This window comes from Centruroides sculpturatus, unplaced genomic scaffold (genome assembly GCF_000671375.1).
Source record: "Centruroides sculpturatus isolate CEXI.00-Female unplaced genomic scaffold, Cexi_2.0 scaffold189, whole genome shotgun sequence".
NCBI lineage: Eukaryota > Metazoa > Arthropoda > Arachnida > Scorpiones > Buthidae > Centruroides > Centruroides sculpturatus.
Genome location: NW_019384395.1, coordinates 557,937 through 582,387, shown reverse-complemented (window position 1 = coordinate 582,387; position 24,451 = coordinate 557,937). Strand labels below are relative to the sequence as shown.

The following is a 24,451-nucleotide window of genomic DNA, read 5'->3' as shown; positions in this document are numbered from 1 at the left end:
AAGAGAACATAATCGTCAGCTGTAGACAGGTCTGAAGCTGGTTTCTTGCTACTACCCAATAAGTAAGTATTTCTAGAAATATTTACACCTAAATCAGTTACTTTATTTACTTCCTAATGTATATAAGGATGCCAATCTATCATTTATTGAAAATATATTAAATTGGATAAAAGAATTTTAATGAATTGCAGTTTTAGTTCAAAAATTTTATCTTTTACTTTAATTTAGAAAAATTAAAACTATCACCATAATTTATAATAATACCAGATCATAACTAAATATTATGTAAATTACAATATAGAATTTTTTTCAATTTGTTAACATAGTTCAGAAATTTTTGAATGACAAACTATTTTTAAAAAATGACTGGCATCCTTATACATGTTATCCAAGACATTAGGCAATTAGAAATCCAGGGGAGTTGTATTCAATTCTAGATGATAGATGTATGGCAAATATTTTCCAATTAAAATAATACTTTGTTTTACAATTTTTAAAAAGAATCTGTTTAATTTCTATAAACAATAGCTAAATTTATAATTATTATACAGTGGTCCATTTTAATCAATCCACTAAATTATCTGGTGAGTCCTACAAAAAAATGCATTAAACCTAAGATGTTAAACTTTAAGGGGCCACAAAATAGCACTTGGTTTTATCATAGATGGCATTACAATCAGTAGAAATAGAGCCAACTTCATTTTCTTATATGGGAACCCTCATTTTGCATATTTTGATTATGTATAAAAACTAACTAACTTTTACCTGAAACATTTTTCCAGAAGATGCACTTATCAGAAGTTGAGCTTTTCAACTTTTATACAGTCACCACACTGNAAATAGTAGAAATTAATTAATTTGACTAGAGGTAGGCAGTTATGATGCCATCTTGTAATAAATTTAATGACCAATTCCAAATTAAATTTTAGAAATGTCTGAATTAAAAATTAATTATTTATAATTATTAAATTTAATACAAGATGGAAGCATAACTGCCTACCTCTAGTCAAATTAATTAATTTTTAATATTTAATTATAACCTTAACATAGTCCAAGAATTTGGCATATCGTTTGGTGTGTTTATCAGACATATTTATTTGTGATTTTTTTTTGTTTTCTGCAAATCAAATTCGCATTTCAGGTTGATTCATTTCACGCTAGAAGAAATGATGATAATGATTCATGCTCCTTAACAATGTATATTGCAGACATGGGAAAATGCGTATCCGAGAGCGGCATTCGGCTCTTTTTGAGTTACATACGGCTCTTGCTGAAAGTGTTAATTTCTGCTTTTTATTATTATTTTTACAATTTTATTTCCATAATTTTGTGAAAATATGTTTATTAAAAACATTCAATATTTGTTTTATATTATACTTATATTATATAATAAAATCGCGGTACAGAATAAAAAGTACAGAACTGCAGCTCCCATGCATTTTGCAAAACCTACATTTTGCCTCCCACTGAACTGGTTTGTCCATCCCTGGTATATTGTATAATTTTCTTTGAATAAACGTAATATATAAAATATTCAAGTATTATCGTATTTTACATTAATTTATATGGGAAAAATTGTTTCACTTAGTGTTTTGCATTACGAGTAAGATTCTGGAACGAATTATGATTGTTAAGCGAGGTTCCACTGTATTTTCTTTTCTCTTCCCAATTTATGAGAACAAAATACAGTATTTTAATCACAAGAGCAATGAACTTGAAATATATATGCTCCAATTAAATGGCTCATTACAATTTTCATTTCCTTTGTTTCATTCATGTTGTGTCTTTGTTCACTGGAGGCAATATTATTCATTCTAATACAGTAATGCAATTTGATGAACTTTATCTTTACATTACAGATCATTATATCAACATTAATTGAATTTTATTCTATCAATACTCTATTGTTTTCTGCTTAGTTACTATCTTAAAAAAGAAAACTTTTCCTTTTACTGATAAGAGAAAGAAACATGTATATTATTAGTTATGTCATATTTACTTCTCCCATTTGCATTTGTTGCTTTTATGTTAATAAATAAACTAATCTAAGCTGTCAGAATAAGATAAGAAATAATGAGACAGCTCATCATTACTTATGATATTTTGATTTACAAGAAATTTTCAGAAATAAGGCATACTTGTAAATTGGAGTTACATTGTGTACGAAGAGAAGAAAGTCAAAGGAATATAGACGAATACATATATTTTAAATAATTTTTATATTGTAGTTAGCATATATGTTTATGGTAAAGTATTTGGTACAGATTAAGAGGATCTTTGATTGGCAAGAGTGCACTATAGTATATAAAAGTATATTCAATATTCACTAAACATATAAAAACCATATTCAACTAGAACCTATTTTTGTTTCCAGTACTGTTTAATGATAATTAAATGTTTAATTAAAGACAAACTGTTTTGATTAGTTGATCTTCAGATCTATGTGAAATGGAATGCGACTGGATCAAAAACATGTCTTTAAACATTTAATTATCATTAAACAGCACTGGAAACAAAAAAAGGCTCTAGTTGAATGTAGTTTTTATTAGTATTACTTTCATTTTTTGTGAAGTTATTTCTGTATTCACTAAACATAAGTATATACATAAGCTGATTATCTTCATCAATAATATACAATATATTATAAAATATTACTTACTTGACTTATAGACAATTGACTGTCTTTTATATTGGGATGATCATTTTCCCCTGATGACGTAACTGCTTCATCTTCAATACTTGGCATCCTCTCTGGAAAATGGTTTACTGGAAGAGGTCTACGATTTCTGTTAACTGGAGATATCTTGCTAATATTAGATGGATTCTTTATTTCATTCTTCTCTAAAAAATTAACTCTTTGAAACATAGAATTCTGTATGTGGACTAGTTGGCTTTTCATTTTCTGGGAGAAAACATCTTCACTGTTGAAATACTTTGGATCATCAGATTTCATTGAAGCTTTTTCTTCGTGAAAATGATCAGAATTCAGAGCACTGAAGAGAACATAATCGTCAGCTGTAGACAGGTCTGAAGCTGGTTTCTTGCTACTACCCAATAAGTAAGTATTTCTAGAAATATTTACACCTAAATCAGTTACTTTATTTACTTCCTAATGTATATAAGGATGCCAATCTATCATTTATTGAAAATATATTAAATTGGATAAAAGAATTTTAATGAATTGCAGTTTTAGTTCAAAAATTTTATCTTTTACTTTAATTTAGAAAAATTAAAACTATCACCATAATTTATAATAATACCAGATCATAACTAAATATTATGTAAATTACAATATAGAATTTTTTTCAATTTGTTAACATAGTTCAGAAATTTTTGAATGACAAACTATTTTTAAAAAATGACTGGCATCCTTATACATGTTATCCAAGACATTAGGCAATTAGAAATCCAGGGGAGTTGTATTCAATTCTAGATGATAGATGTATGGCAAATATTTTCCAATTAAAATAATACTTTGTTTTACAATTTTTAAAAAGAATCTGTTTAATTTCTATAAACAATAGCTAAATTTATAATTATTATACAGTGGTCCATTTTAATCAATCCACTAAATTATCTGGTGAGTCCTACAAAAAAATGCATTAAACCTAAGATGTTAAACTTTAAGGGGCCACAAAATAGCACTTGGTTTTATCATAGATGGCATTACAATCAGTAGAAATAGAGCCAACTTCATTTTCTTATATGGGAACCCTCATTTTGCATATTTTGATTATGTATAAAAACTAACTAACTTTTACCTGAAACATTTTTCCAGAAGATGCACTTATCAGAAGTTGAGCTTTTCAACTTTTATACAGTCACCACACTGCATATGCATCTGTAGACATCTATGAAGTTTATCAAAAAAAGGAAGAAAAATGACATGGACCAGTACAATTGCTGGACTTTTTTGACTTTTATTTGTGAGGATATTTAAAAATGTTGCCTGTGAACAAGAACCAACAACTAGAGAATATGACTGTATGTTTCTACAAGCTGTTCAAATTCTTTCAATGGGAACATGTTACTAAAAACTGTGAGACATTTCCAACTGACTTATGCATTCAAGAAAGTGGAGATGTCTTTGAATAACATTTTCAATAAGAGAAAACTGTGAGAGACATCCCTTGTCTCTCACAGTTTTCTCTTATTGAAAATGTTATTCAATAAGAACTCATGTTCATTAAGTTCTCCATTAAAGGGTTAATTAACATGAAAAATTTCTTGAGGAAATTTAAGGTAACCTCAAGCTTCATTTGAGGAAAAATTTCAAAAACTAGCCAAGATCAACATCATCTCTCTATCACAATGTAGTATGAGTTTTTGTATCAGTTTATTATTTGAATAAAGAATAATTCTACCAAATAATAATAGTTTTCTAATGATTTTTCTTACTTTTTTTCAATGAACTGTGCACTGCATACACTGTGTGATGATTATCTTATATTCTAAGATATCAATTCATATCTAAAAATAATGGCCCTAATAAAATAATTATATCTGGATTTTGTTATTTTCAAAAGTATAAAAATATTCTAAGAAATTTTCGTTTATATTTATTAATCAAGAAAAAGTAGAAATATAAAATATTGCACAAAAATGATTGTGTGTTAAGACATATGTGCAGTGTTTTCATATATAAAGTAATGAGAGAAAATACTTTTTAGACTGAATATTGAAATACATCCAGTGTACATGAACTCAAGTCCGTTTTATTGTAAAATTACATTTAAAATTTACATTACAATAAACTAATTATTGGATGAAATAAAAATCTGTATAATTTGTATGTTAAGCTAGCTGTACTTATATATACTTATAGTATACTATATAATTTATTCTAGATTTTCATTACAAATTTACTAATAAATAAACTATATTCTATTCCATACTTAAAACTTCTTAATTGTTAGCTTTGTCTAAGACTTGCTGTATAATAAATCCAATTTATTTCATGCTACTACATAACAACCAATAATAATAATAAGTTTAAAACCAGAACTTAATTTATTATTGTTATCATACTATCATAATTTGTCACTACATATCATAGTTAATGAATGTAAAATAAAACAAATTCTTACCGTGAAGATGGTGCAACTTTGTTAAGTGATGAGCAATTCTTTTCACTATTATTATTATAAACATTCAATGCCATTTCATTATTATTATTGTTGTTGTTGTTGTTGTTGTTATTATTATTATTATGATGAATGGAATTTACATTTGTTTCTTTAGATTTGTTTTCCAAAAATGATTGATATATCTGATTATTGTTGGAAGTTGACGATAATGAGACTGTTATTTTTTCTAAAATATGCTGAAGAGTAGCTGCATGATCCTGATAACACTAGAATAGTCAAAATAAAAACTTTAACTTAATTTTACAAACCTTTAGATTTTTCAATAAAAGTTGCTCTACCTTTTGATTGATTCGAGGTACACATTCTATTAGAATGCCATGGAGAATAGATAGCTCTTTACCAAGATCAATATATCCTTCATATTCTGTTGGACGATAACATTCTTTGGCTATTGGACTCTAATAATAAAAATATGAGAACATTATTACTAGAAGTATTCAATATGAAGAATTAATAATGTAAATATTCAGTCAAATATTAAAGATTAATAATTGACTATTTAAAATTGAGAATAACACACACAAAAAAAAATTACAAATTATATTGTATTTTAGATGTCTAATTTTGTTTTAAAAAATAAAAGTGAAAAGTTCAATTTTTCCCCCCCATTTCTAAGTCTTTAGTTTAAAAGCATTGTTTTTGAAATTATGATATTTCCATTGAACTTTATGTACGTCTAAAACTTGAATTTTAATTCTCTCATGTTCATTTAATGTCTTACATATAATATTTCATGTACTGTATATGAGCAAATATGTTCACAGGTAAATCTTTTAACAATTTTAATGATCTGTTTTCTTTAAAACAAAATTCAGTTTTGTTTTCAAGAAAATAAAATGGATTTGAAAAATTATCCTAAAAATTTTAGAATCATTTCTATAAACATCTTACAGATATTTGTCGCAAAAATGCCTTCATTGTACTCCATTCTCTTTCTACAAATTCATTCATAAATTCCATGAAACTTTCTTTTCCACCAAATCTATTAAAGAAATATAAAACATTTCATTAAACAACATGCTAACATATTTTATGAATGCAATGAAAACCTTGAAATTAAAATTACTATAATCTAAAGCTATTATTGTCAATTCTTTTGAATTCTAAATCTCTTTATCAATTTAAAACATCAATGCATTTTGGTTACGGAAAAAGATGCATAAAAAATATACAGTAGAGCATCGATTATCCGACCCCTGATTAACTGTCACATCGGTTAACCGACCGTTCTAGTCAGGAAATTCAAATGTCCACTAGTGATGTGGTGCTACAATATTTGACCATGTCTTGGCTACTTTAATAGTATTTTTACGTGTTTTAGCTGGCAACATGGCTCGACCATGAAAGGGAGCCAGTATTTAAATGAGGCTTAATTTTCTAATTTTTAATGATACAATAGCAACGATTATTATTTTAAAAAAATTTTTGTTAGGCTTAACATTGATGAAAATTCAACGTGAAGTAGGTTAATAGCGATATACTAATATAATAATTACATGAGATACACTAATATACTATACTAATAATGTATTTTTTCATATTTTTCGGTTATCCATTTTTTCAGTTATCCGACCAACCTGTCCCCAATTGAGTCGGATAATCGATGCTCTACTGTATGTATTAACTTACTAAGAGTTCATATTAGCATATTAAATACAACCAAAGTTAAAAATTTTTTGAGCAAGTCAATAAAGATCTATAGGATGAAAATGGTGATTTGCAATTCATTTGACATTAGAAAACTATAAATGTAATTAAAAAATGGACTCAATTATTAGTAGTATACATATGACACACACTAATCACAAAATTAATTTATATACATAATTTTTAAAATACAAAGTAAATTTTTTAGATTACAAATACTTATCTAAGAAATGTGATTGGACGGTTTTTTCATATAAATTAAATTTTAATATATTTTAGAATTTATTTTAATGCTGGGATCAGTTACAGAAGCATACAGTTTTATTATTACCTATGACAGAACTAATCACAAAAATAAATTTGTTGTCTTTATAAGTAATTTTTCAGATAAGCTAAAGTTTTATTGCCGTGAAGTGAGTGGTAATTTGAAATAATATAACACTGAAATTATTTTGATTTTTTTTATTTTTACGTTACATTAATACATGGAAATTTTTACATTACATTTTATTTAAGTGTTTCCAGTTTTTCCTTCAGTTTATCTATACCGATGCACATTTCTCCCATTAAATGCAGGAATAAATTTTCACAATTGTGAATGATATATTCTCGATTTAATCTAAAAAGTTTACTTCATATTTTAAAATTTATGTATATAAATTAATTTTGTGATTAGTATGTGTCATGCATATACTGCTATTATTAGCTTATGATTTGTCAAAATTGAGCTATTAACTATTTCCAATGTCAAATTCACTATCAGACAGATATATAATATAGGTTCTTTTTAGCTGAATCTTTATTTACTTTAATTTGATAGGCAATACATTTCCTAAAAAATAATTAAATGTAAACAATAATTTTTGTTGTTAGTGAAATATAATTTGTTATTCAAAATTAGAAACTATTAAATTAAATTTTCAAAATTATTCTTAAATTTTATTCTTCCAATTCCTTTTTACAGAACTTCAGAATTTACTTTTGTATTTTGTATAATTTAATCATTTTCAATGTTTGCAATCAATAATAAATTAATAATGTATACCACTATATAAATTTTTCCATTTAGCATATGTGGTGGGTGATCAGCTAACAAACACTTTGGACTGCAAACAAATCGGACAACGAACACCTGACAGAACAAACACAAGAAGCGATGCTGCATGCAAGATTTGTAAAACTATATATTAATGGCATCTATACATGGTTTATGGAATGAGACTTTTGCATACATAACCTTTTTTGCACTAATTAATTTCTGTTCTCTGAATTTTTGTAAGTGCTTTTCTGAACTTTTTATTTAAAAAACTGAACATTATGGGGCCTAAAAAGAGTGTAGTGTCAAGAACTGTGTTATCTATAGAAATCAAGCAAGAGATAATAGCCAAGATAGAAAGTGGGCAGAAGATGTCTGATATTATAGGCAGATGACTTCAACAGGTCTACAGTAGATACAATCTTACCTAAGAAAGATATAATCAAAAATACTCAAGCAGATAAAGGAGTAATGAAAATCACACCTGAGAAACAAAGATGTGTCATCCATGAAAAAATGAAGAGATTGTTTTTAGTTTGTTATTACATGTAAATAAACATAGTAAAAAAGTATATAAAGTTTTATTTTTGGGGGTGTCCAGAACGAATTAATCAAATACCCACAAAAATCTATATAGTAAGTTGATAATCAGTTAATGAACAATTTGGATAGCAAACATGGTCTTTAAATAGATTATGTTTGTTAACCAATCACCCACTGTAATATAAAAAACATTTTAATAATATCAATATCTTATACAAAAGTAAGTGTAAAAGAAAATGATACTTAAAATTCAATATAATATAGTGAGAAAATTAAATTAGCAAAACAATTTCTAATTTAGTTTTCTCTCCATAAAAACACACAAAATTTATTTTAAGGTTTAGTGCTGTAATGATAATGTATAAAGTTTATATACAAAAACTAATTGAAATATCATATCACCTTGTAAAATTGGCTAATGTTTGAATAGTCTTTGCCACTAGAGTTAGATTACGTGCAGCTCGTCCTTGAGGATATTCTAAGGGTATTGTAATGAAAACAGAAATATGTAATAAACCATTTTATTTATTTTAATCATTAATAAAAGAACTTTAAAAAGTTTACCTTGTGTTAGATTAAAAAGACTTGGTGATAAAATTGCTGGACAGAGAAATCTCAAAAATATTGAAGCACTAATCAAATTATTGCCCAGTTCTTTCTTTCCCATAGCTGATAATCTTAATTGATATTCATGGAAAACATCTTGTAATTCTCTGAAATTAAAAAATTTCCCTTTTAATTTCAACTTAAAAAATAAATTAAAAAAAAAAAAAGAATTTATAATCACAAGAATATTTAATAATTTCACCATGGTTATTGAAACTGATACATCATTTAAAAAGCTAATTAAAAGTGACTGCAAGACATGCACTGAGATAAGTATAATATTTTAATTTAAATTAATAATTTTTAAATACAATTATAAATATATTTACTTTGGAAAGTAAGTAGAAGAATTGATTATTTTCACCCATGCCATTTCAACAAATGTCATCAAATTTCCTTGTTGCTTTTGAAGCACAGTATTGTTGGACACTTTCATTGGATCAACCTAAAATTATTTTATATTTAACATTATTTAGAGCATAAATACTAATAGTTATTATATTCATGTCGTATTTAACAAGAGGTGTCATAAAAGTTCCAAGAATGAATCAGAAATTTATTTAGCATGTTTAGATTTTTATTCTAATATTTTTCAAAATAATTATTGAGTTTCAATATACTTTCTCCAATTCAAAAAACATTTACTTTCAAGAATCACAAAATTTTCTTTGATTCAACTTGTGTGAGTTCTATTGACTCAAACCATTTTCCTTTTAAAACTGGAACTACTATTCTTCTGCAACAATCCTATTCCTTTGATTAAGTTCCTAATGACTTTTTATTACCCAAAGTTGAAAAAAACTTTCAAATGAAAATGGTTTGAGTCAATAGAACTTGTATATGGCAAATCAAAGAAAATTTATGCAATTCTCAAAAGATTTTTCTAAATGTTTCCTGAACTGGAAAAAGATGTATTGAAGTTCAGTGTGATTGATTATCTTGAAAAACTAAATAAATTTCTTTATATTTTAAATCATTTTGTTTTTTGATCCATTCCTAGAATTTTTTGAATAAAATTTATAAAATAAAAATAATTAAACACAATAATCTAATATTTAAGAATACTGGAAAGTTTTATAGATTATAATAATGTATTGATACATTAACTAAAGAAGTTGCAGCCGAAGTTTTCATCTCTAAAACATGAATGTTGAATGTTGAGCACAGCCATCTTGTAAGCCTAGAAGTTTGACAATGTCATTTGGAATGTCATTGGAATCATGCTTGACATTCCAAATGCCATTGCCAAACTTCTAGGCTTACAAGATGGCAGCACTCAATGTTCAACATTCACATTTTAGAGATGAAAACTTTGACCGCAACCTCTCTATTAAAATAAAAATTCAAATTATATATTTTATATATCCATAAACTTAGAAATAAAAATTTGATATGTTTAAATTTTAAAATCATTTAAAATGTAAGATTTTATCTTTTATTTCTAAATATTGTTTTAAATATGTTCCGAAAATCTGGTATTATTAGTAATGTATAGTGTGTTTTAAATTATAATAAAGCAAAAAAGATATTAAATTTTGTAGCTTTTAATTCTAAGACTTCTCAGTCAAAATTTTTAAACAGTTAGTTTACCACACTACTTCATATAATAATGCACTTTTTGATACATACAATAATAATAGATGATTTATCCTTTTAAAAAGGATAATATAAATATATTTTATATACATTTTTTNTTTGGCATGTCGATAACATATACATTTTTTACTTGTTTTTACTGTGATTTTAAAAGAATAAATCATCCATTATTATTGGAAATATCAAATATGTTTGCAAAAACATGTGTATATTTAATTTGCATCATTGTTAAAAACTAATTTTTATAAAATAATCTATGATACACACATGCATATTGTAAAAAATAATTTTAATACATACTTCACAGTCATCATTTGATTCAAGTACTGCTCTTAGGAATCCTCCTAATGTATCTTGAAGATACTAAAAATATTTGCTCAAGTTTAATTTGGATAAACTTGAAATATTTTAAAAATCAAAATACAATTAGTTTGAAATACCTTTTCCCCTAATAATTTCATAAATGCTTCAGTTGCCTTAGTTGCCAGAGTATTGCCCCGAAAAGTGAGATGATGGTCATCTGACAAAAGTTAAATATCAATATTAAATTAATTTACATAACTTTTCTTTAATAAATAACAGAAAGGAAATCTCATTTATTCAAAATATGTAAACTGATATTCAAATATTTTTATAATTTAACCCTCAAATATTGTATGTGTCTTAAAATTTTTAAATCAAATACAGGGTCTGGCAGAAAAATGGACAATTATAGACAGTTACTAACTTTTTAAAATATTCAAATAAACTTTTATGTATAAGATTTTGTGAGGACCTGGGCTGAGATGAAAAACATTCTTTTAACCATATATCCAAACAAAAACAAATCTTGATCTTTGCAATTAATTAAAATTAAGGAAACTAAATTGTAAAGGAAAAGGGAAAAATATTTTAATACTAAAATTATGCAGGAAAAAGGGAGAAAAATTAGTAAATTAAATTTTTTATAGGACAAGACAAACAAAAAAGGGAATGTTAGTTAAGGTACAAGGTTCATTCAACACTAAATAAAAGATTGTGTCCAATTGTATTAATAAACAATTGTCTTTCTTGGGAACCAATCTGGACCAATTTCACCTGGTAACAGAGAGAGACCAATTTGGGACCAAGAAAGGGGATTTATAACCAATAAGGTGACGATTTGTGAGACGAAAAGATATTTAAGCCCAGGCTACAAGAATACTTCTTTCTTTGCCGTGGCATCCCAGGAGGCTATGTCCCTCACTGGGGTGCTTCCTGCATCGTTCCATCTTTGTCCTTTGCCGATATATCCTCTGAAAATTATAGACGACCTTCAGTGAGAGAAACTTCTGCAAATCTGCATTCACCAGACATCATTTCCTGTTTAAGAACTGGACTTTGAATATGACATCCAACAGTGATAGGAAACCACCCTTGTCACTGGACTTTCCTTCGCTTCTTTTGAAGACTACGCACCAAAGTATACAAAGACTTCAGCCCTTTGTGACTAGAATTTTTTGTTAAGTTAATTGTCTAGTAAACGGGTTGTGCTGTTTGTAAATGAGGCATCAATCTCTGACTAAATCGTTCCCACATGACATTGACTGTTACAGCTCAGCAGTCAAGACGGCATGGAGACGATAACAATGTATCACAATAATTGTTATTTCATTTAAATTTCTTTCCCCTGACCCCTCACAATTTCAAACGACATAGTTTGCTATTTATATTTTGAAGATGACTCATGTATGTGATCCTCATTCATGCACAAGCACTGTTTGCAACTTATTTGAGACAGAACATGTTTTCAATTTATTGAATGCATGATAAAGTTTTGCCTTAAAAGTTTTACTATTTTGTGGACAATCTTCATATATCACATTCTTTGTCCACAAAATATTGAAACTCTTAGTGCAACAATCCAAAATGCAATCAATAACATCTGTTGTGTATCTCTATGCATGGCATACTTTGAAGATGAGAAGAATATTTGCACATGAATGAGAGTAACTTGAGTAATGTCATCTTCAAAACATAAATGGCAAGCCATGTGTCAGGGTTTGGATATAATGAAGGGTAATGTCGAAGGTAACACAAAGAAAAATGGAGAGAACTAGAAAGCGATGTCCGTTAGACCACAGCACACATTCCAAACTAAACTAACCTGGGCCAGAGTACAACTCCCTTGACGATCATAACTCAACAGACCCCACACATAGCAGAGGGGAGGGCGCGACGATCACAAAGACAAAGTTCACATACACAACTTTCTAACACCCTCTTTATTGGTGTGCCCGGAGTCTGCGTATACACTGAAACTTATCATTTGATAATTTTTTTTTTTTTGGAAGCACTGTCGTATCCATCATGATATATATTGATACATACACATACACATACATCGTGTTATCTGTCTTCAGTATTGTAAATAGTTACCGGTGGTTCTACCTAGGCTTTGTTTAGTCCAAGCAGCTTGACGTTTGCTTCATGTTTGCTTCTCGGAAGGGCCTTCGTTAGCACATCCGCTTTCATCTCTGTGGTGGGGATGTAGTCTGTTTTAATTTCCCCCTTTTCTTGAGCTTCACAGGAGAAGTGATACCTAATGTCAATGTGTTTACTTCTTCCATGATGAACGGTATTTTTACTCAGCTGAATAGCGCTCTGACTGTCACAGTAAACTATCGTCGACGTATTCACATAACTTTCAAATTGCATTTCTCTTAGCATCCTTCTCATATGGATGACTTCCTTGGTCACGTCGGATAGGGCCATGTACTCCGCCTCCATCGTCGAAAGCGCAACAGATCTTTGTTTTTTTGATTCCCAGCTGATAGGTCCGTTCGCTAGAATTATTATGTTGCCTGATGAAGACTTCCAGTTGTCATTATCTCCTGCTCAATCTGAGTCCACATGTGCGCACAGCTTCTGATCGCACTTCTCGTAGTGTAGACCGTAATTTACAGTTGCTTGAATGTATCGGAGTACTCTCTTGGCCATTTTCCAATAAACGATACCTGGATTAGAGCAGAAACGGCTTAACATGCTAGCTGCAAATGCCAGATCTGGGCGTGTCGAGTTCGCCAGATAAAGGAGTCCGCCGATAAGTTTTCTGTATGGTTTTCCTTTCATTTGTTTTGCTTTCTGACTGCGGAGCCATCGCTTTTGTTAGTTTTTGATTTGATTCAATTGGTGTTGAAACTGGTCTACATGCTTGCATATTAAATTTTTTTAGAAGATCTTTAGCGTACTTTTCTTGAGTCAGTTTCATCTTTCTGGTAGTCCCCTCTCTTTCTATTCGTATTCCCAGAACTTCACTTGCTACACCCAAATCCTTCATTTTGAATTCTTTCTGAAGGATGTGTTTGATTTTTGTTATCATCTCTAAGTTGCGTGAGGCAATTAGCATGTCATCAACATAAACTATGATGATAACATTGTCCCTGCCTTCATTTTGGGTGTAAGCGCAAGGATCCGAACTCGTTCTCTTCATGCCTATACTTAGGAGGTAGCTGTCTAGTCGCTTGTACCATTCGCGTCCTGCTTGTTTTAATCCGTATAGGGGTTTAGTTAATCGGCACACCTTATCTTCTCCTCCTTTTGTTTTGAAATGCTCTGGTTGCTCCATATATATTTCTTCCGTTAAGTCACCTTGTATGAAAGCCGTAATTACGTCCATTTGGTGCACATGCATTTCGTTTTCCACACACCCAGCGAGGAATGCTCGGATCGTTTCATATCTTGCTACTGGAGCGAACACTTCTTCAAAGTCAATTCCTTCTCTCTGTTGGTATCCACATGCAACTAACCTGGCTTTATAGCGATCGACGGTGCCATCCTGTTTTCTTTTTATTTTATACACCCATTTATTTGAAATTATTTTTCTGTCCTTTGGGCGTGGGACTAATTCCCATGTATTATTTTCCATTAAAGACTTATATTCCGAATCCATGGCATTTAACCATTCCTCTCTATCTTCTCGGCTTAATGCTTCTGTTACACTTGTAGGATCTGGCAATTCGTCACATTTTGCGATATCTGCTGTTTCATTATACACCTTCTTTGGTCTTCCAGGTTTTCCACTTTTAATTAATCGTGGGCGTCCCGCTTTGCGTTTTGGTTGCGGATCTAATGTTCCATCATTATGTGAGGGGATATCTTCGTTTTGCATGTCAGCGGAAGGGACATTACTCTCATCAACTTCGATGTTTTTTATGGTTGGTATTAAATTTAAAGGCGCACTAAATAAGTCCTGTTCGTTTTCGGTTTCTAGTTTTTCGAAGAAGCGCACATCTCGAGCCTTTATGACAGTTTTAGTGCCTTTCTCCCATAGTCGGTACGCCTTTGACTCTTGTGAGTAGCCAACTAGAATGTATTCCTTTCCCTTTGGCTCAAATTTATTTCTCTTCTGTCCCTTTTGCAGAGCAATTGCTTTACTACCGAAAATTCTTACAAATCCAACGTAAGGTTTATTTCCAGTCCATAGTTCGAGTGGAGTTTCTTTTTCTAAGGCTTTGCTGGGACAACGATTTCTTATGTAGGCTGCTGTGTTGATAGCCTCTGCCCATAGACTCTGAGGTACATTGGATTGAATCATCATGCATCTCGCCATCTCAACGAGAGTTCTGTTTGCTCGTTCGGCTATTCCGTTTTGTTGGGGAGTATGCTCGACTGTCAACTGTCTCCTTATTCCTTTTTCTCCAAGATAATTGGTAAATTCTTTTGACAAGTATTCTTTTGCGTTGTCAGTACGAAGCCTTTTGATTCTTTGACCAGTTTCGTTTTCGACTCTTTCCTTGTATCGTTTAAATGCTTCGAGTACTTCAGATCGGTGTCTGAGCATTGCTACTTCGACATAGCGTGTTTTGTCGTCAATGAATGTCACAAAATACTTAGAACCGCCTAGGGATTCCACACTCATTGGACCACATATGTCAGAATGGACTAATCCCAGTATACTTTTCTCTCTCGTGTTGGATGACTTAAAGGGTAATTGATGAATCTTACCTTTGCAGCATGTTTCACAGTCAATTTTGTCTTGGGTTTGTTTCAATGTTATTCCATCTACCATTTTTTTGCTTGCTAGTTTCTTTAGATCGTTGATGTTTAGATGACCAAGTCGTTGATGCCATCTCAAAAGATTGTCACTTTCTTCTACATTCAATACTGCGTCAGATCTAGTTTCTACTACGTATAGCTGATCTCTTTTCTTTGCTATCAAGGCGATGGAACCATCTTGGCGAGTAACAGTTGCAGATTCTCTTTTGAATGTGACAGAATATCCATGTTCTGTAATTTTAGGTACAGATATCAAGTTGTTTCTCAAATCTGGAACGGCTATCACGTCTTGTAGCTTGATTGTATTATTGGTGTTGTTGACACGCACGCTTATATTAATTGTTCCAGTTCCAACGGATCTTAATGCATCTTTTCCTGCAGTTTGTATTTCTTTGTGATCTTGATTTATCTCTGTAAATTTCGTACAGTCGCTACACATATGTGCGGTTGCTCCGCTATCAAGACACCAGTCTGTTGAGTTTAGAGGTTGAGCCGTTTGTACTGTGACCGCCATAGCGTCATTCTTTTTGCGTGTATTGTTCCTTTGCGAATATCTGTTATTACTTCTACACTCAGCTGCACGGTGGCCCGGTTTAGCGCATATGTAACATGTTCCTGTGAATTGTGAAGAAGAACGACTATTTCCTTTTGGGTAGTTTTGTCGGAAGGAACTTTTCTTTTGTTTCGATCCTATGTACAGAGCACTTTGTTCGACTAAAGATTCTTGCTTCTCTTGTCGTCTTACTTCTTCTTCAATTAATTTTATTTTTAATAATTCAGGTTTCGGTATGTCGTCTCTGGACTCGATGGCAATTCGAAATGTCTCGTATTCATCGGGCAATGAATTTAGTAACATTATAGATAGTAACTCACTTGGAATTGGGATACCCGCTTCTTCTAATTGTTCAGCCTTTTCCATAAATTCACTTACATGTCTCGACATTGATTGTTCAGTTCCCTTTTTCATCTGATAAAGTTGTTTGTATAGCACTGCCTTTTTAATTGGACCTTTCGATTTATGTATCCTTTCCAATTCATCCCATGCTTCTTTGGAAGTTTCTGCCCTCTTTATATGGCTCAACTGGTTCTGCTTAACGCCTAGTAAGATTAATGCTAAAGCCTTTTCATCTTTTGTTTGCCAATCTATTCGGCCAGGATCGGTATCTGGTTTTTCTATGGATCCATTTACGTACGACCAAAGTTCATTGCAAACAAGTATGCTACGCATTTGTAGCTTCCACGATTCGTAGTTGCCATCATCGAGTTTATCAACATGCTGTGTCCCCACACTATTCATGGCGTTGCTCTTTGTTCAGACGGGTTATGCCTTTCGTAAGCAAACAAGTATATATCACTTACTTGAATCTCCAATTAGATGTTTTTCGTATGGTAAACCTCGATCATTAAACCCTTAAACCAACCACGCTCTGCTACCATGTCAGGGTTTGGATATAATGGAGGGTAATGTCGAAGGTAACACAAAGAAAGTGGAGAGAACTAGAAAGCGATGTCCGTTAGACCACAGCACACATTCCAAACTAAACTAACCTGGGCCAGAGTACAACTCCCTTGACGATCATAACTCAACAGACCCCACACATAGCAGAGGGGAGGGTGCGACGATCACAAAGACAAAGTTCACATACACAACTTTCTAACACCATGTTTGAAATCTTGCACATGAAAATTTATTTTAAAAAATTCAAAGATTAATAACTGTGGTTCTTCTGTCAGACCTTGTATAAACAGTAATTTCAACATTATAGCTGAACCTTAATAAAATCCAATTTTTCCAAGAGAAATATAACTGCCCTTTACTTCATTTAGGATCTTACAAAATGTTTTCTACTAACATTTATAAAGTTGAAATACTGCAATGCTGCTGCTTTTATTATAATCTTTAGGCACTCTCAAACAATAAATTCAAACAGCAATTTTTTTTCAAAACTTCTCTATCTAAATTTACAAATTAAGACATATAAAGATGAAGTGTTTCAACTTAAAATGCTAGTGGAAAATAAAATATTTTTATGAGTTAGAGCTGTTATGTTTCTCTAACTTGAAATGTAATCTTCATACACTAAGAAAAACAATATTATTCAGTGTTCCATAATTAAATTGTAAAGAATTTCACATTAATCATTAAAAAGTTTATCCATGTCAATTTAATACAATTTGTCATTTCATATTATCACAATATGAATATTCAGACAATATCATATCATCAATACTGAAACTAATGAGATTTTCCTATTTATTATTTTCAAAAATACCTAATTTGTCAATGTCAGCCATCACAACTTCAGCAAGAAATTCTTTCGCCATGTTTTCTTTATGCATTATGTGCACTAGAGCAGTAGCGATATCTTCCTATATAAATTTTTATTAATAAATTTATTATATTAAAATATCAGAACATAAATATTTAAAACTAAAATACATACCTTAGCTCTAACTCCAATAACAGGTTCCAACATTTCACATAATAATTTTCCCTCAGTTTTTAGATACTAAAAGTTTAAATAAATATTTAAATTATAAAAGAAGACGACAAATCAATATTTTTATTTCATAAATATTTGTGAATAATTTTTTTTTATATTTCAATTAAAAACAAAAAGATTATTCTTCTTGAAATTCTATGAATGAAAATGTTTCCAGTAGCAAAATTCAAATTTGGTATCAAGCAGAATGTAAAATAATATATCAAAATTATTGCTGGAAAAAGTCATAGTTGTCATATAACATATAAGTAGAAAAATTGCTAGCATACAACTATAAAAATTCTAATTTTTGATAATTAACTTAATTCATTATTATTTTAAGTGATCAATAACATTAATGAAGAATAGCATAATAATTCAATATATTTTTTTTTAACATAACAATTAAAATTTATTTTTATTAATATTCAGTTCTATCTCACAAAGCTAACCATGTACAGTAGGGTCTTGTTTTATGCAAGATTGATATAAATTGGTTGTTTTTTGCAATGACAAATGGTTGAGTTAGTCTTTGGATGTACAGGGATAATTCTGATTATTAATGCAAGTACTTATTTTTTTTTAAAAGAAATTCACCGTGGAGTAAAAGTAATGATAGGAAGTAGAAAATTGCTTATACTTTTTGAGAAAAAATTATCTTTCCATTACTATGTTCATCCATATTGATGTGTAACACTCTTAGTGCCATTCAATCTGACTCTTATTAATTTAATTAATAAACCATACTTCTCCAGCTTTTGACAATCCAAATACAGAGAACAATTGATTATAAATATAAACAACTGTGATAAATATCCTGCTTTGCATGTATTTTTCTAAAGTAATATACTGATATGGTATAATAAAATTCTGTTCTGTATATCCAGACATAAGGTTATGCAACAATTTACAATTAACTGAATGAGTATTTAGGCATCTAGGACTATTTTGGGTGGAGCACAAATTTATACAAAATTTTGTTTTATGCAGTACTTACTAATGCAACTCCAATATTCTACAATGGAATATACTACTATAAGATTTATAGTCAATTGCTCTTGGACTGATTTCCATACTTATGTTTGAATAAATAAACAAGTTAAAAACTGCAAGAGTTAAAATAAAACTTTCTTCATAACTCATATCAGTGTATACCTGCATTTCCAAAATAGTACTGAAAATATAATATTATCAGTATGAAATTTAAGATATTATCTCAAACATTTTCAAAAAGTCTCCTATAATAAAATGTTAATGGAAATTAAATAAGTAATTATAAAATAAGTGAAGCAGAATATTTGACACAAAAATTCCCAAATTTCATGTGTTAAAAATTGTTGAAAGTAATTTAAGTTGAAAGTACATTTATTCAAAAGCATATTACAGTAGAGCGTCGTTTATCCAAAAGAATTCCAGTCGGCAAATTTAAATTTTCGCTAGTGCTGTGGCGCTGCAATCTTTGGCTATATCTTGGGCTACTCCATTTTTTTGTTGATGTGTGTGTTTTAGCTGGCCTCACTGGCACTTTTGTGTGGTGTTTTTCTGAGGATTGTGTGTCATGCTGAATCGAACGTTATTGATACTAGATCAACTTCTAAAGTATATTTTTTTTGTTTTTGTTTTTATATTTTTCAATATATTTATTTTGTTTGTAAGAAATAAAGAAATAATTTTTAACAATACAATAGTCATGATTATTATTTTAAAATGTATACGTTAGGCTTAACATCGAAGAAAATTTAATGTGAAGCGACATGCAACGGAGAAAAATTTTAACACGGGATAGGTTAATATATTTTTTCGTACATAATCGGTTATCCGAAAAATAAGTTATCTGAACAACCTCAGTCCCCAATTGATTCAGATAAACGACGCTCTACTGTATTGAAATCCACAATTTCTCCAATACAGTAATACCCCGAACTTATGCGATAGGTGGGACCGAGCGATAACCGCGTAAGTCGGGGTATAATTTCTCAATCTGCGTAAACTCCAAGTCGGATGTACATAAGCTAATAAATGGTCCCGTTAATCTTATCTCGTCTTTTGATTCATTCACGGTTACAAGAATTCATCACATAGAGTCTCTCAAGTCTCCGTAGATATAACAAACACAGAAATAAATAACACAAAAAAATTGTAGCTATGCGTCGATTCCGCTCGACACGTCCGAACATGTAATCTGAACAATAGTGTGGGGGGAGTGAGTAATCGAGAGTTGCGTGGCGCTCAAACAAAAGACGAATCGACGAGATTTGAAAATCGCGTAACTCCGGATTCGCGTAAGTCGAGGTATTACTGTATACATTTTTTACAGATTTTTTAAATATTTTATTGATCTATGAAAATTAGAAAGAAATGGGTGAGAAGTTCAAGCAAAAGTGAATAAATTTATTTTTAAACAAATATTTATGCATTTTATTTAAGAGAGATGCATTAATTTAAATATGGTAAAAGATTTTTCATGTTTTACAAGATGCTTTGACAACTTTGGAAAAAGGAAAAGTTGTTTAAATACTTTATAATAAACTGCAAAATCGACAAGTAAATTGGTCCCATCACACAATCTGCATCTGGTTTCAAACTGATATTTTTACAATAACCCATTGGTTAACTGCATGAAAATATAATATGTTGTAAGCAACTGATAATTGTCAAGCTTATATCAGAGCACACTATGCATGCTATACCTATGTAATTAAATGTCAGTTATGTCTATAATAATAAAAATTACAATTCAAAGAACACCAAAAATAATGAAATGGCTTAATGTTTATAAGCAATGTTTATCAATAATTTTAATCTGTTTTGCCTGTATTATTATATGCATACATACATAAAGAAGAAAGCATCTATACTCTTTTTTCTTAAATTCAAAATAATCAAATTATGTTAATTTTATGTTAAATAAAATATAAAATGTATATAATATACATAAGTAATTTGGGTCTTGTTTTATGCAAGATTGATATAAATTGGTTGTTTTTTGCAATGACAAATGGTTGAGTTAGTCTTTGGATGTACAGGGATAATTCTGATTATTAATGCAAGTACTTATTTTTTTTTAAAAGAAATTCACCGTGGAGTAAAAGTAATGATAGGAAGTAGAAAATTGCTTATACTTTTTGAGAAAAAATTATCTTTCCATTACTATGTTCATCCATATTGATGTGTAACACTCTTAGTGCCATTCAATCTGACTCTTATTAATTTAATTAATAAACCATACTTCTCCAGCTTTTGACAATCCAAATACAGAGAACAATTGATTATAAATATAAACAACTGTGATAAATATCCTGCTTTGCATGTATTTTTCTAAAGTAATATACTGATATGGTATAATAAAATTCTGTTCTGTATATCCAGACATAAGGTTATGCAACAATTTACAATTAACTGAATGAGTATTTAGGCATCTAGGACTATTTTGGGTGGAGCACAAATTTATACAAAATTTTGTTTTATGCAGTACTTACTAATGCAACTCCAATATTCTACAATGGAATATACTACTATAAGATTTATAGTCAATTGCTCTTGGACTGATTTCCATACTTATGTTTGAATAAATAAACAAGTTAAAAACTGCAAGAGTTAAAATAAAACTTTCTTCATAACTCATATCAGTGTATACCTGCATTTCCAAAATAGTACTGAAAATATAATATTATCAGTATGAAATTTAAGATATTATCTCAAACATTTTCAAAAAGTCTCCTATAATAAAATGTTAATGGAAATTAAATAAGTAATTATAAAATAAGTGAAGCAGAATATTTGACACAAAAATTCCCAAATTTCATGTGTTAAAAATTGTTGAAAGTAATTTAAGTTGAAAGTACATTTATTCAAAAGCATATTACAGTAGAGCGTCGTTTATCCAAAAGAATTCCAGTCGGCAAATTTAAATTTTCGCTAGTGCTGTGGCGCTGCAATCTTTGGCTATATCTTGGGCTACTCCATTTTTTTGTTGATGTGTGTGTTTTAGCTGGCCTCACTGGCACTTTTGTGTGGTGTTTTTCTGAGGATTGTGTGTCATGCTGNCCTCTAGAGTGTTTATATCTGATTTGAAGAGTCTTCTGAAATGAAACAGATTTATATAAGAAGAATATAGATGTAACTATAATAAATAAATAGGTTAATAAAATTTATTGTAAAAAAATCTAACAATGATGATAAAATTAAACATCTGTATAAATAAATCTTAGAAAACTCACCATTTTTCTAATAAATGACGATTATTTACAGTATTTACTGGAATATTTACAGAACCTAGTAAATAAATGTAAAAATTAAATTAATCTAGTTCACTAACATATTGATGACAAATAGTACAATTTTGATTATGTTGACGTTTATTGCTTTTTATATGTACAAGACATAATTATATATCTCAAAACTAATAAATTTATATTCAGGAAACTTGTACAATTTTCATTCAAAATATTTCCTTTTCTTTAATTAAAACAATATTTTTTTCTGTATTTATTACCTATGAAGAAAATAAAAACAAACTTGCCATTTTATTATAATATACTGAAATATTTTAAAAAGATTTTTACTAATATTTCATTATGTTTACAAATCTAAAAACAATATTGTTATGGTCTTTTGAATTAAAATTAGTACAGCTTGTTTTAGATATCATGACTGAGAAATGTGCAATACTAGGTTGGTGTTCTGCAAATTTTAAAGTTAAAAAGCTTCTTTTTGGTAATGAACAGTGACCTTTTCACTGTATTACCAAAGACAAGATCACTGTTTAGAGCAGTGTTTCTCAACGGGGGCGATACTGCCCCCATGTGGGTGTTTTTCCATGTTAGGAAGCAATTAGTAACAATTTATATTTTGGGGGGCAAAAAACAATTTTCTGGGCGATATAATAAAACATTATATTAAGAATAATTAGATATTTTATTCGTTATATCGTACGATAATTAAACAAATAACATTATACTAGTCACTAGTCTATTCAATTCAATGCAGTATAAATTTGGCGTTAGCCTTGGCCCTCAGCATCGGAATTTTGAAGTGAAGGGAGCGATACTACAAACGGTTTTATTGAAGGGGGCGACGATTCGTTAGAGGTTGAGAAACACTGGTTTAGAGTGATCCCTGCTACTGCACTTTTTAGAGCCTGGACAAGATCATGAAACAAGTTATACAGTAGAAGTTTGTTAATCCAGTCCCTATGAGACCAGTGTGATATATAGCAATGTCTGGGGTAATCCAATATCTTTTACCAATGCACACTGCTGTATGCTTCTGGTTTGTTTACACACACACACACTTTAATCAATTTAAAGTGATATAGTGTATGACTATATTGTGTTAAGATTGATTGAAAATTTTGAAAAAACATTAATGTTATTTTTGCAATAGCATGTTAATTCACAATAATTCATGTGCATGTAATATTTATTTAGTAGACATATACTGACTGTATACATAAATTCACAAAATTTACACATGGCCCAAGCATGGCTACTGCAATGCCCTCAACAGATGTGAGGAATCAACCTAACCTTGGTGTTTCCATGGCAATGCATCCACAGACCACAAAGGCTGGAAAACCACGCCAACGGATGAAATGGACAACAGAAATGAACGAGTTTATCATCCGTACTTACTACACCATCACAAAACTCGAAACAAACATGACAGCATACAGACAACAACTACACCATAGATTCACACAACAATATCCTCACCTCACTCACCGAGCAAAGGGTTGTTGATCAGAAGAGAACAATTATACACAACAACCTTATCCCACAAACAACACTTGAACTTATCAAACAACAGGTTGCTGATCAAATACATCAACAGACAGAAACATTTAACATTATTAATGAAGATCACATAACCTGTCAGGATAATCCAGCAACAAGCATTGATAATAGCACACATACAATAACTACCATTGATGATACTGCAGGCACTTCCTCATCCATCACTGATAACATAGACATAGAATTAGTTAATATTCTCTCACTTATATTTCAGGAAACACTCACTAAATATACAGGCACAGATCCCACACAAAGACCACGAATACCAAAAATCAACATGTCAAAGGTAGTAGGGAAAACACTAAATTATGCAAACACTTACTTACTACTACACTACATCCATTTGATTTCTACACTCTCAGACATTCATACATTAGTTTATGCTGGGGCAGTCACAGTAGTGACACACCATGGACTGAAAATACACTCACAGACAGACACACACACAAAACACAATTGGCAGAGAAGAATAGAAACACAAATAAATGACATTAGACAGCAATTAGGCAGGCTGACACAATACACTAAAAACAACATAACACCCAAATTAAAGAAACAACTCAAAAACATTTTCAAGAAAAT

The 24,451-nt window shown here is 30.0% G+C and overlaps 1 protein-coding gene across 1 annotated transcript in view; it reads right to left on the bottom strand.

Moving 5' to 3' along the window:
• The window catches only part of LOC111618368 (probable Ras GTPase-activating protein), a 141,968-nt gene that overhangs the window by 21,525 nt on the left and 95,992 nt on the right, over positions 1 to 24,451 (bottom strand). Inside the window, exons 10-22 of the mRNA XM_023359880.1 lie at positions 22,295 to 22,349; positions 21,712 to 21,730; positions 18,036 to 18,101; positions 17,865 to 17,961; positions 11,016 to 11,095; positions 10,876 to 10,938; positions 9,309 to 9,424; positions 8,938 to 9,086; positions 8,776 to 8,851; positions 6,039 to 6,129; positions 5,426 to 5,545; positions 5,088 to 5,353; positions 2,660 to 3,068 (exon numbers count right to left, since the gene is read on the bottom strand). Coding sequence (XP_023215648.1) covers positions 2,660 to 3,068; positions 5,088 to 5,353; positions 5,426 to 5,545; positions 6,039 to 6,129; positions 8,776 to 8,851; positions 8,938 to 9,086; positions 9,309 to 9,424; positions 10,876 to 10,938; positions 11,016 to 11,095; positions 17,865 to 17,961; positions 18,036 to 18,101; positions 21,712 to 21,730; positions 22,295 to 22,349 — 1,607 coding nt within the window. The remainder of the gene's footprint in view (positions 1 to 2,659; positions 3,069 to 5,087; positions 5,354 to 5,425; positions 5,546 to 6,038; positions 6,130 to 8,775; positions 8,852 to 8,937; positions 9,087 to 9,308; positions 9,425 to 10,875; positions 10,939 to 11,015; positions 11,096 to 17,864; positions 17,962 to 18,035; positions 18,102 to 21,711; positions 21,731 to 22,294; positions 22,350 to 24,451) is intronic.